Here is a 12,525-nt window from a genome sequence, read left to right as displayed (position 1 = left end):
TGGCCAAATGAAGCTTTCCGAAGCACTGAAGCCTGTATTGAAAAACGGTTCATTACTCGAAGCTTTTCAACACAGTCCTCTCCGGTGACATCTGGTGGTGAAAATTTTGAAGAGCAGCTTGAATCTGCAAAATAAAACGGACTGCTCAATTATCACTGCTCACTCAAGAGTGGAGTTCTCTCTGATATTGGGCCACCGTTCAGTTGCTTTGAACATGTAATTGGTTTTGTTTTCTCGATTGGGGGGCTGAAAAAAATGTAATGCGTATTTGCGTAATACATTTTGATCAATAAACTTTCCCTATTTAAACATGCACTATGGTGGCCTTTCTTTGCTCATAACTCCTTGATGTTGGTAAATACAATAAGTGAGCAATATATATAATATACATATGATAATGCACAGCACATTATGGAGTATGCCCCTGCTGTGAAGTCCTGCCTCCATCTACTTGTTGTTTAATCACTGGACAGCTTGACAGGTTCATACAAAATATTAGATTAGGCCAATTGTCCTATACATATTTTTGACCTAGGGGTGGGATTGATTGTGAACTGGAAAGGGAAAATGCTTAGGAAGCTGAGTACGGCTGCATCGTCACTGATTTGTAGAATCATTTTGATTCGATACAGGATCCGATTCAATTTGATTGGAATCTGGAAAGTTTTGCCTCAGTCAGAAATATTACAAGTCTGATCATTTAACAGTATATATCCATAATTTCGTATCTATTAAAAGAAAGCTGACACATGTGAGACTTAATTAGAGATGTAAACAGAGAGTTATGAAACCTGCAGCTGCAGAAGCCAGCGGGAAAAAAAAGAGGCAAACACAGCGCGGACCCGCCGACACATCAAAATCTGACTCTGACGCGTCGGGTCCGCGCTCTGTGTTCACGTTTGTATGCAGAATCCGTAAACCTGCTCCCAGTTACTGTTTTAGCTGCATGGTGTTTGACGACATGTTGTGAGGTTTAACCTGAGATGCTGGCGTTTCAGGCATAATAACGTTAATTTACAAATCGACACGGGATTTTAATGAATCAATATCACTTTATTCAATTTAGCATGGATTGTAATCAGAAAAGCGATAATCAAAACCCATCCCTAATCAAGAACTTGCAAAGTAAAAACATGATCAATGTAAGGTAGCCCTTTTGTTATTTACATTTAAAAAGAGGATTAGTGTTACTGTGCGCTGGCTGAGTCTGTTTCTTTTCTTAGAAATAGTTTCTCCTGCCCTGGAGAAAATCCACTTGCATGGAACAGAAGAGGCTGTGGAGTGCAGGAACTACACTGCAAGTTGGTAGATATGCAGGTATTCCTGGGTCCTGCAGACTATCACCTAAAAACAATAAACAAAATGATTTTCTAAACTGTAGCAATGTAATGTACGTATAGTGTCAAATACATTGTTGTAGTCTTCATTAGCTTTAATTCACATGGAAGTGTTCCTAAAGTCATATGCTGTAATGATATTTACATTATGAAAACATGATTTTGGACATTTCAAGTTTTTCACTTCGGCAGATAAAATGAATTGAGCAAAATCAACTCAAAATATTCCCACACGCCAGAATGTCCTCTCTTCCTCGCTGGCTCCATATCTGTCAGTGGAATGATCACCTCGTCGCTATCTGTCACCATCAACACACTCCACGAATCCCGTGGATGATTCACTTCCTTATATCTGTTTGAATCAGGTACCGAAGCAGTTATGTGCGTAATGAAGCTTCGGACGTCACTGGTCACGTGACTTTTGCCAAACGAAGCAAGCCTCGACACAGTGCTTCTGAACCAGTGTGTTGTTTTTTTCGACACACGCTCCGGAGCGTCAGCTTCAAGCGGGCCATCACTAGCTGCAGCGGAGGGGAGGTGGAAGTTCCTTGCAGGACATATTAGCTGCATTTAACTTTCGGTTACTCTTTATATAGTTAGGTAGGGGTCAGGCCATGTTTCTTTTTAGCTGAAAAACATTACACCCAGGTAACCTGCAGTGTTGAAAACTTGTTTTCCAATGATGTTTGCTACCCTACAAACCGTCCTCCTCTGTAGTAACATCAGCGATATTTGACTGTCCTGTTGATCTCATTGAAATGTATATAGCCTATTTAAAATCTAAAACTTAACATTGTCCGTAGCCTGCCGTTGTTACCACTGTTGCTACAACTGTTTGAAATGTAATGAGAGAAACTTTTTTTTGTCATATGTGTATGTACCGATATTGAACCCTAACTGAAAACCTAACTAGCTAACTGACTAGTTAGTACCTTGGGTAATGTTGGATCAGTGTTTCAATATTTATATCCTTTATTAGATGTACATGTGGTTTGGTTATTTGCCTTTTGGTTGAAAGTACACTGAGAGAGGACTTTTTTATTAGTGATCTTAATAGTATTTTTTTTATCTAATTGAATACAATCTATTTGTGTATGATTGTCAGTCCAAAGAGGGAGAGAGGAAAGAGGGGAGCATGAGGAGAAAGTACAAGGTCAGGAAGAACCAGGTAAGAAAACAGACAGGGAGTACTAACAGACAAAACAAAAACTGTTAAACTGGCAAAGAAAAAAAAACCCAATTAATTTTATTCATACAATCTGGAAGTTGTGTTCTCTCTAGATTAAAGCTGCTATACAGAATCTGCAAAACAAACTGGGTTGTCAGCCCTGGCACTGCATTACCATATTGAGCTTCAGTCAGAGGAAGTCACGGTTGCCAAAGACTTTTTGAAGCTCAAGAGTGAGGCTGGTGCCATTCCAGATATGTTAACATTGTACAATCTTCTGGATAATCAGATCTTCCCCACACTGAAAACTGTTATTCAGGTTGCCCTAACAAACCCAGTTAGCAGCTGTGGTTGTGAGAGGTCTTTTAGTGTCTTGAGTCAGCTCCATACCTGGCTGAGAAGGACCATGGGTCAAAGCTGACTCCAGCACCTGGCTGTGATGTCAGTTGAGAAAGAGATGCTTGAGAGACTTGACCACCAAAATGTGATAGACAGATTTGCCAACCTCAAGGTGAGGCGACATAGGTTAAAAGAAAAGAAAAAATCTGCAGAGCCATAGTAGTATCTGCAGTAAAGATCTTTTCATACATTATACCATAGGCCAAGGTGTCTCAATTTTCCTAATTTTTTAATAATATTTTGTACATTTCAAGGACTCTTTTATTTTTGGAGTGTATTTTTTATGTATCTGTATTATATTAAACATACACTTTAAAAGTGAATCTCTGTCCAAAAAATGCACTCAGTTTACTTTTTACTCACTATGAGCATCATTTTCATCATCAGTTTTTTTTTAAATTCCAATCCATTCTTCTTTAGCAGCATTTAAATAACCTTTATCAGATTTGATGGTTTTGTTACAGACTTGTCAAAAAAGTGTTTTGCTTTTCTTTCACAAATGTGGGGATTAAATTGTGTTAAAATGTACAAAACAGTGATGTCATGTTTTGTGACGAGGACCCAGGCACAGAGAGACTTGATGAATTTAAGAATCTTATGATTTAATAAAGAAATTTGCAGACTTGCACAGAGAGGGTAAAATTATGATGACTGATAATGGAGATGAAGACAACAGACGATGAGGACAGGGAGGAACAGGGGTTTAAATGCACCAAGGAGACAGTCAGAGGGAATTTGGGACAACTGGAGACATTTAGGGATGCAGGGACTAAAAGAGACAAGGAAGAAGTCTCATCGTGATGAGTAAAGTTTACCTTGCCTGGATGGGCAGCTCTCTGGGTGCTCAGCACCCCCAAAGCTCTGATCCTTGAATCGCCCCTGCTCTGTAGTAACGACACCTCTGTACGTACGTCACACTCTTGTTTTTGAAAAACAGTACCAATACACTTCTTCTCCATAGGCATCCACTCACTCTCCAAGATTGTTGTATTATCTTTTGTAAGCCTGTCCTCTTTTATTACATGATTTTTATTGTAAATATTTCCAACACTGGAAACAAGTTGTAGCATTCTCTGTGTTCTTTTTTGACCCAGACATAAACGTTATTTATTTATTTGACGAGGAAAGAAAAGACACGTGGAAACAGCTCTGTTGATACCTCGCATCAAATTTCTAGTGTTCTAGATTTCCACAGTAGTGGCGACACCATGTGGTCTGCAGCTGTCAAAACGTGTTCTGGACGGACATTGCGTAAGGAAACTATGGGGCCGAAAACGGAAGTGCTCCTCATACATGTATCCGGCAAGTGTATGGAGGAACTTCTGGAAGTCCCGTTATACGAACAGACAGTCGGTTCCTTTATCCACGATCAAGATGGATCACCGCTTCTCAAACAACGAGTTTCTATAAGACTGCATCTTATAGTGTATATAAGATGCAGTCTATGGGTTAGGAGGACCATGTGACATTTTCAGAGTCATCGTCCTGTCTTCAGCGGACACGCGTCAACAAAAATAAATATTTGTATTTGGAAGTTAATTTGTTGGGTTATTATTTTGTTCGTGAAAATGAATCAAAAACTCGCTCACATATAAAATATTACACGAATACACTTCGGACTAAAACGTTTTCTGACTCGTACTCCCACAAAGCCGGATATACGCACAAGTGAGTCATCTTACTTCCGTTAGTAGCTCTTCGGACCTTTAATTTTCGTTCTACCCAGCTGCTAGTCTCTACTAACACCCGGCGTCGGTTGTGCTCGATTTATTTATTTTTTTGTTATTTGGAGGTTTTTGTCCATCTGTAGGTGCTGAATACGCAAATTTTGATGGGGTTTCCCTTAGTTTGGTGCGTTATCAGCGCAGAGCGGAAGTTCGCCTTTCGAGCTTTTTGGTTAGCTGACGTTAACGTTGCCAAACGTTAGATTAGCTAACTTTGCTAACGCGTGCTATTGTGAAGAAAGTAGGATTAACTACTCTGTTTGCAAATGTCCTACAGTAGACTGTTACTGATACAGTCGTTTGTTACAGCTGTCTGGCTAAGTAAAGTTTGGAAACGCCTGAAAGCTAAACAGTCATTCAGCACTCCTACTTGAGTCTTCAAACAGCCAGCCTACATCGCCGACCGAAATGATGGATTTTGATAACATATTGAACATCGCCTCACAAAACCAGGGCCTCAGCAGTGTACAGGTGAGTAGAAGGCTCTCACTGGCAGACGTTTTACTCAGGCCACTGAGAAAACTTAACATCTGTGGGTATGTGTGTGAAAAAACAGATCAGGGAGGGTCTGTTAATGTAGCCAACTTTCATTGTCGTCATACTGTATAGACGTGTACAAACATGCTACATTTTATTGTGACATTAGATTACCATTTTTGCTATATCATTATGGGGAGGACTGTAAATGTTAAACAAGAGTGTACACTTTCCCCATAAACTACAACTTGTATTGTATGTGTTCTTCTCTTTGAGCAGAAGAGATACAGTTTACAAGCTGGACCCCCGAAAAAGGACCCAAAGTCAAAGGGTGTAAATCCTGCTGCTGTGCAGGCACTTCTGAAGAAGCAAGTCACTGAAAACAAAAAGAAAGGTATTAATGATTTAATAACTGTTAAGTTTCTAATGCAGAATATTGGGATTTATTAGTTATGGACTGTTGTATACAGATTGTTCTTCATTCATTTTGTGTGTGTGTGTGTGTGTGTGTGTGTGTGTGTGTGTGTGTTTTTTCCTAGAATGGGAAATGAAGAAACAGAAAGAGGAGCTATTAGCCAAGAGGGTTGAGTTAAAGTCAGACCGTAAAGCGCGTGCCATGGCCTCCCGAACTAAGGATAACTTCAGAGGCTACAATGGTGTCCCAGTGGTAGAGGTTCCCAAAAAGAGGAGATCAAAACATGATATGCAGGAAGATGACTTGAATGGGGGAAGTTTTAGGAATAATACAGTTGACCCAGAGGATGATGAGGACAACTACGAGTATGAACAGACAGATTCAGAGCCAGAGTCCGAGCCCGAGCCACTGAGGCCTGGGAGAATAGCGGGAAATAGTAGCAGTAGTAGTGGCAAAACCTCTTCTAAAAAAAACAATGGGCCGCCCAAGCCCCCTGCACCTTCCATGAACTTTGCTGACTTGCTCAAATTGGCAGAAAAGAAACAGTTTGAACCAGTTGATCTAAAACCCAAAGTAGTGAAAAAGGAGGAAAGGCTGCGCACAGCAGATGAGATAAAGGAACTGGAGATTGAGCGCAAGGCTAAGAAACAAGACAAAGACAAAAACTCAAAGGCAGACAGAGGAAGAGATGGGAAGTCTCAGTCTGGTTATAGTTCAAGTCAAAAAAACACTTTTGAGAGGGAACAGAAGAACAGCAGACCACAAAAGATCTGCTTAGAAAAACAAAGTGTGCCCAGTGGGTCAATAAAGAAGTCACAACCAACAGTATTTAATGATACAGGCCTCTCTTTTTCCAAACTCTCTGGTAGTGATAGAGAAAGAACCAAGCTGTCTTGCAGTGATAAAGAAAAATCCAAGACAAGCTTGTCTAATTCATCAGGTGTCATAAACAGTAAAGTACCTTCAAAAGCCATGTCATCTCAGGTTTTAGCCAAACAAGGGGCCCCAAAGCCCTCGTCTAGCCACAAATCCAGCACCTTAAGTGACCTTAGCTTCAGAAGAGAAAGCTCGTCATTACTTCAAGGAAAAGTTTCAGGTATTCCTGGGAACAGGCCCTCTTGTACAGCTGGCACAGGCCAGAAGTCCAAACAGGTGAGTTCTCAACAGATTAAGCCTAGTCAGGGTAGCTCCTCAAAGCAGGGACCCACAAATGGAGACCCCAAGTTCGGAAGGGGAGAACCACCACGGTCTGGAATGAATTCTGCAGCAAAATCAGGTGGAAATTCAGTGATGAGACCTTCTTTGAGTGGCCCCCCTAAGGCTGGGAGCCAGCCTCAGTCAAAAACTGGAGGAACATCTGGTAGTGTGCCAAAGGCCAGGCCTGGTGGTAGTGGCCTTCAAGGTCATCCTGGAAGTATTGTATCCCGACCTCAAGGAAGTGGACCAGGTCGGCCTGGCAGTGGAGGACTTGTACCAGGAAGACCAACTAGCAGTAGTGGATTAGGACCTGGAAGACCAAAGTGCACTGTAGTGTCAGAGACCATCTCATCCAAGAATGTTGGTGGACCCAGGCCAGGCATGCCACCTCGGCCGGGGATGCAAGGCATGCCACCTCGGCCGGGGATGCAAGGCATGCCACCTCGGCCGGGGATGCAAGGCATGCCACCTCGGCCGGGGATGCAAGGCATGCCACCTCGGCCGGGGATGCAAGGCATGCCACCTCGGCCGGGGATGCAAGGCATGCCACCTCGGCCGGGCATGCCACCTCGGCCGGGCATGCCACCTCGGCCGGGGATGCCACCTCGGCCGGGGATGCCACAGAGACCTATGATGAACAGGCCACCAGGTAACAATCAGAGTGAAAATAATGATATGAAATTAAGTTAAGTTAATCATGGGTTCAGTTACGGACACTGTTTAGTGTTTTAGTCACGAGGATATTTAGTAGTGTTACAAATAGCCTGACGAACATAATCCAGAAACACTAAGCACCATACAAAGAACTTCTCTCTACATTTTAAATAACATTCAACATTTGAACTCTTATTGCAATGGTTACCTGTAACAAAACAAGCAAAAAGTATTTGTAGGTCAAATGTATAGGTCATATAAATGGTGAGTATTTCATATTATAGTGTAATATATGTATGTATGTATGTATGTATGTATGTATGTATATGTGTGTGTATATATATATATATATATATATATATATATATATATATATATATATATATATATATATATATATATATAAAAAAAAAAAAAACACCCAGCACGCCCCTGCGGGCGGTTTATCCTTCAAGCTCGGGTCCTCTACCAGAGGCCTGGGAGCTTGAGGGTCCTGCGCAGTATCTTAGCTGTTCCCAGGACTGCGCTCTTCTGGACAGAGATCTCCGATGTTATTCCCGGGATCTGCTGGAGCCACTCGCCTAGCTTGGGAGTCACCGCACCTAGTGCTCCGATTACCACGGGGACCACCATTACCTTCACCCTCCACATCCTCTCGAGCTCTTCTCTGAGCCCTTGGTATTTCTCCAGCTTCTCGTGTTCCTTCTTCCTGATATTGCTGTCATTCGGAACCGCTACATCGATCACTACGGCCGTCTTCTTCTGTTTGTCTACCACCACTATGTCCGGTTGGTTAGCCACCACCATTTTGTCCGTCTGTATCTTAGCTCGGTCATTCTCCACCACCCTTGGGGGCATCTCCCACTTTGACCTCGGGACTTCCAGGTTATACTCGGCACAGATGTTCCTGTACACTATGCCGGCCACTTGGTTATGGCGTTCCATGTATGCCTTGCCTGCTAGCATCTTGCACCCTGCTGTTATGTGCTGGATTGTCTCTGGGGCATCTTTACACAGCCTGCACCTGGGGTCTTGCCTGGTGTGATAGACCCCAGCCTCTATGGATCTTGTACTCAGAGCTTGTTCTTGTGCTGCCATGATTAGTGCCTCTGTGCTGTCTTTCAGTCCAGCTTTGTCCAGCCACTGGTAGGATTTCTGGATATCAGCCACCTCCTCTATCTGCCGGTGGTACATACCGTGCAGGGGCCTGTCCTTCCATGATGGTTCCTCGTCTTCCTCCTCTTTCTTGGGTTTCTGCTGCCTGAGGTATTCACTGAGCACTCGGTCAGTTGGGGCCATCTTCCCAATGTATTCTTGGATGTTCGTTGTCTCATCCTGGACTGTGGTGCTGACACTCACCAGTCCCCGGCCCCCTTCCTTCCGCTTAGCGTACAGCCTCAGGGTGCTGGACTTGGGGTGAAACCCTCCATGCATGGTAAGGAGCTTTCTTGTCTTTATGTCAGTGGCTTCTATCTCCTCCTTTGGCCAGCCTATTACCCCAGCAGGGTACCTGATCACGGGCAGGGCGTACGTGTTGATGGCCCGGATCTTGTTCTTACCATTCAGCTGACTCCTCAGGACTTGCCTGACCCTCTGCAGGTACTTGGTGGTTGCAGCCTTTCTAGCGGCCTCTTCATGGTTCCCATTTGCCTGCGGGATGCCCAGGTACTTGTAACTGTCCTCTATGTCTGCAATGTTGCCTTCTGGTAGTTCAATCCCCTCAGTTCTGACTACCTTCCCTCTCTTTGTTACCATCCGACTACACTTCTCCAGTCCGAACGACATTCCAATGTCATTGCTGTATAGCCTGGTAGTGTGGATCAGTGAATCGATGTCTCGTTCACTCTTGGCATACAGCTTGATGTCATCCATGTACAGGAGGTGGCTGACAACTGCTCCGTTCCGTAGTCGGTATCCGTAGCCAGTCTTGTTAATGATCTCACTGAGGGGGTTCAGGCCTATGCAGAACAGCAGTGGGGACAGAGCATCTCCTTGGTAGATCCCGCACTTGATGGTGACTTGTGTTATGGGCTTGGAGTTGGCCTCTAGTGTTGTACGCCACATCCCCATTGAGTTCCTGATGAAGGCTCTTAGGGTCCCATTGATCTTGTACAATTCTAGGCATTCCAGTATCCAGCTGTGGGGCATTGAGTCATAGGCCTTCTTGTAATCAATCCAGGCAGTGCACAGGTTGGTCAGTCTGGTCTTGCAGTCTCGGCTGACTGTTCTGTCTACCAGTAGCTGGTGTTTTGCACCTCTGGTATTCTTGCCAATTCCTTTCTGTGTCCCGCTCATGTATTGACCCATGTGCCTGTTCATCTTAGCCGATATGATGCCTGACAGGAGCTTCCATGTAGTACTGAGGCAGGTTATTGGTCGGTAGTTGGAGGGGACCGGTCCCTTCTTGGGGTCCTTGGGGATCAGGACCGTCCGACCTTCGGTTAGCCATTCCGGGTGTCTCTCGTTAACTAGCAGCTGGTTCATTTGTGCTGCCAGACGCTCGTGGAGTGCAGTCAGCTTCTTTAGCCAGTAGGCGTGAACCATGTCGGGCCCTGGTGCTGTCCAACTCTTCATACTGGAGACCCTTTCTTGGATATCTGCCACTGTGATGGTTACTGGACCCTGTTCAGGGAGGTCGCTGTGGTCTGCCCTCAGATCCACTAGCCACTGAGCATTGCCATTATGGGTTGCGTCCTTCTCCCATATGCTCTTCCAGTATTGCTCCGTCTCCAGCCTTGGTGGTGCTGTTCTCTTATTATTGTTCCCTTGCCACTGAGAGTACACCTTTGCTGGTTCTGTGGAGAACAGCTGGTTTATTTTCCTGCCTTCTATCTCTCTGGTGTACCTCCTCAAGCGGCTGGCCAAGGCTGTGAGTCTTTGCTTGGCAGTTTCCAAGGCCTCAGGTATGGACAGCTTGCTGTATTTCTTATGCACCTTCTTTGTCGCACCTTTCTGCAACTCTGTTAGTTGGCTAACCTCCCTCCGTGCTACTTTGATCTTGCCCTCTAGCCTTCTTCTCCATGGAGGGTACTGCCCCTTGTGGCTGTTCAACTTGTAGCCAAGCATCTCACTGATCACTGCTGCCGTATTGTAGATCAGCCTGTTAGTGTCGGTAATAGTGGTTGTAGGTATTGTCCGTAATGCTGCATTAACCGGCTACGGGAGATCCAGGTTTCAAGCTTGGCCATTATCCTATTTTTCAGGTCAGGTCAATATATATATATATATATATATATATATATATATATATATATATATATATATATATGAGAGAGAGAAAAAAACAACTTCCCGTAACCCACAAGCAACACAATACAAAGGAAATTGTATTATACATTGTGCACACAGTAATAAACCCATCAGCGTAATATTGTGTTGACTGCTGCAAAACAGCTCTTACCCACTGGAGCATGAACATGGGACATCTGGGGGGTGTTACATTGTGTCTGTGTCAGGACACTGACTGTGGATTGTTTGGACCGTGTGGATTGCAGGGTGGGGTCTGTGTGGAAAAGCATCAATTCCAGCAATCCTAAGCGGCATAGGCTAGAATTATTATATCATATTATATTATATTTAAAATTGCTAACATTTGCTAACAGCCTGAAAAAAAACACAACAGTCTGCTACAGGGCAAAGGGTTTGTTTGCCCAACTGAATGAAGTGTCAGCAACACTCACAGCCTTTGTCCTCATTATTGTGTCGCAGAGCTGCGACCTACCTCAGACAAAACATAATTTCAGTGTCTTCTCCCTACTATGTTTATATTGACAAGGGAAAAATTTGATATGCCGCATTTTGAAAGTAATTTCTATATTCATTATCCAGGACCGATGCTGCCACCTATCACATCTGCATACAAGAGGAAATATGAGGATGAGGAAGATGAGTATGACTCAGAAATGGATGATTTTATTGATGATGGAGGTGAGGTGCAGGAGGAAATTTCTAAGCACATAAAGGAAATCTTTGGCTATGATCGAAGCAGGTAAGGCGTGTCACTACATGGTCTGATGTAAGGAAAAATCCATTTAATTGAACTGAAAATCAAATTCTATATTTGTTTTCAACCTCTGCAGATACAGAGATGAGAGTGACTATGCACTAAAATTCATGGAGAGCAGCTGGAAAGATTTGCAGAAAGAAGAAGCTAGGAGGTAATAAGATTTTTTTTGGGGGGGGGGGACCTCAGTTTCTTTTTCTGTCTGTGTGCCATTTGTCCATAGTGGTCTACTCCTTTAAAAAAAAATACAAAATAATGTTTTGTTCTGTATTTCTGTGATTTGCCACTTTAGCCTGAGAATGGCTGTGCAGGAGGATCTGGAGGAGGAAAGAAGGGAGGAAGAAGAGCTGAAAAGAAAAAACGTCAAGAGGAAAAAAATGAACTGAGGCCTCATTGTCGTTGAGAGGAATAAAATAAGATCATTTTCTTCATTTTGCTGAGAGATGCGACAAAGGGATATACAAAACCCAGTGACTGTCCACTTTGGGTGCTTTGTCATTGCTTCTCTCCCTGAGATTAGATAAAACCTAGCAGCATCTCAAGAAAACTGGAGAGGAAGAATTTTAGTAAAAGAAGGCTTAAAAAAGACAATATGCACAAATTATTCAGGCACTAGGATTAAAGTTCTCACATTGTCCTTTCTTATTTATTTTACCTGCTGAGTGCAGGGATACCTACAGTCCCATCTGTTTAAAAAAACAAACAAAAAAGATTGGCATCAACAACTACAGTAATGGAAAAGTGTGATTGATTTCTTTCTTTCTTTTTCCTCTTTTTTAAAAAAAACAAACAAACAAAACAAAACGCTAACATGAAATGTTATATAAATGATGACATGCTATTTTTGAGGCGAAGTTGTTGCATATTTTTCCAGACTTTTATTGTAAACTCAGTAAAATGTAGACGACATTACCATTTGATACTTTGTTTTATCTTTGCAAGGATCTGACTGACAATAATGCATTAAGGCTTTTGTTTAGTTTTATGTCTGCATTTTCAGAGTATGACAATCTAAAGCTTTTTTTGGACTGCAAATGCAATGCAGCAGGTAGTCAATGTTTTGCTTTGTATTTCTGTGGAAGAGAGAGCAAAAACGATTTCCTTCCCTAAATTGTGTCGAGTATTTTTGTTTATTTTATTTAAAGAAACTG

General features: G+C 42.9%; 1 protein-coding gene across 3 annotated transcripts; it reads left to right on the top strand.

Moving 5' to 3' along the window:
• Positions 1 to 2,443: 2,443 nt before the first annotated feature.
• spty2d1 (SPT2 chromatin protein domain containing 1) lies at positions 2,444 to 12,485 on the top strand. 3 transcript variants are annotated; one of them, XM_085461374.1, is made up of 7 exons: positions 2,444 to 2,505; positions 4,938 to 5,099; positions 5,385 to 5,499; positions 5,645 to 7,366; positions 11,200 to 11,359; positions 11,451 to 11,528; positions 11,667 to 12,485. In XM_085461374.1, exons 2-7 carry the CDS (start codon positions 5,037 to 5,039, stop codon positions 11,758 to 11,760), a joined length of 2,232 nt encoding a protein of 743 aa, XP_085317500.1. In that variant the 5' UTR covers positions 2,444 to 2,505; positions 4,938 to 5,036; the 3' UTR covers positions 11,761 to 12,485. The 3 variants fall into 3 exon arrangements, with proteins under 3 accessions (XP_085317500.1, XP_085317502.1, XP_085317503.1); XM_085461376.1 differs by lacking the exon at positions 2,444 to 2,505 and adding an exon at positions 4,430 to 4,572; XM_085461377.1 differs by lacking the exon at positions 2,444 to 2,505 and having other exon boundaries at positions 4,581 to 5,099; positions 5,645 to 7,240; positions 7,304 to 7,366.
• Positions 12,486 to 12,525: the final 40 nt, after the last annotated feature.

This window comes from Copadichromis virginalis, linkage group LG7 (genome assembly GCF_057382275.1).
Source record: "Copadichromis virginalis isolate Kocher_CV1m ecotype Utaka linkage group LG7, C_Virginalis_male_GT1.1, whole genome shotgun sequence".
In the NCBI taxonomy this organism is placed as follows: domain Eukaryota; kingdom Metazoa; phylum Chordata; class Actinopteri; order Cichliformes; family Cichlidae; genus Copadichromis; species Copadichromis virginalis.
Note: the sequence above shows the minus strand (reverse complement) of the source record. Positions and strands in the feature narration are given on the sequence as shown.

Bases quoted from the DNA above. Each gene is read 5' to 3' on its own strand.
- spty2d1 (XM_085461374.1), top strand. From the start codon at position 5,037: ATGATGGATTTTGATAACATATTGAACATCGCCTCACAAAACCAGGGC. The intron at 5,100-5,384 runs GTGAGTAGAAGG...CTCTTTGAGCAG, and splicing joins AGGGCCTCAGCAGTGTACAG to AAGAGATACAGTTTACAAGC. The intron at 11,360-11,450 runs GTAAGGCGTGTC...CAACCTCTGCAG, and splicing joins TTTGGCTATGATCGAAGCAG to ATACAGAGATGAGAGTGACT.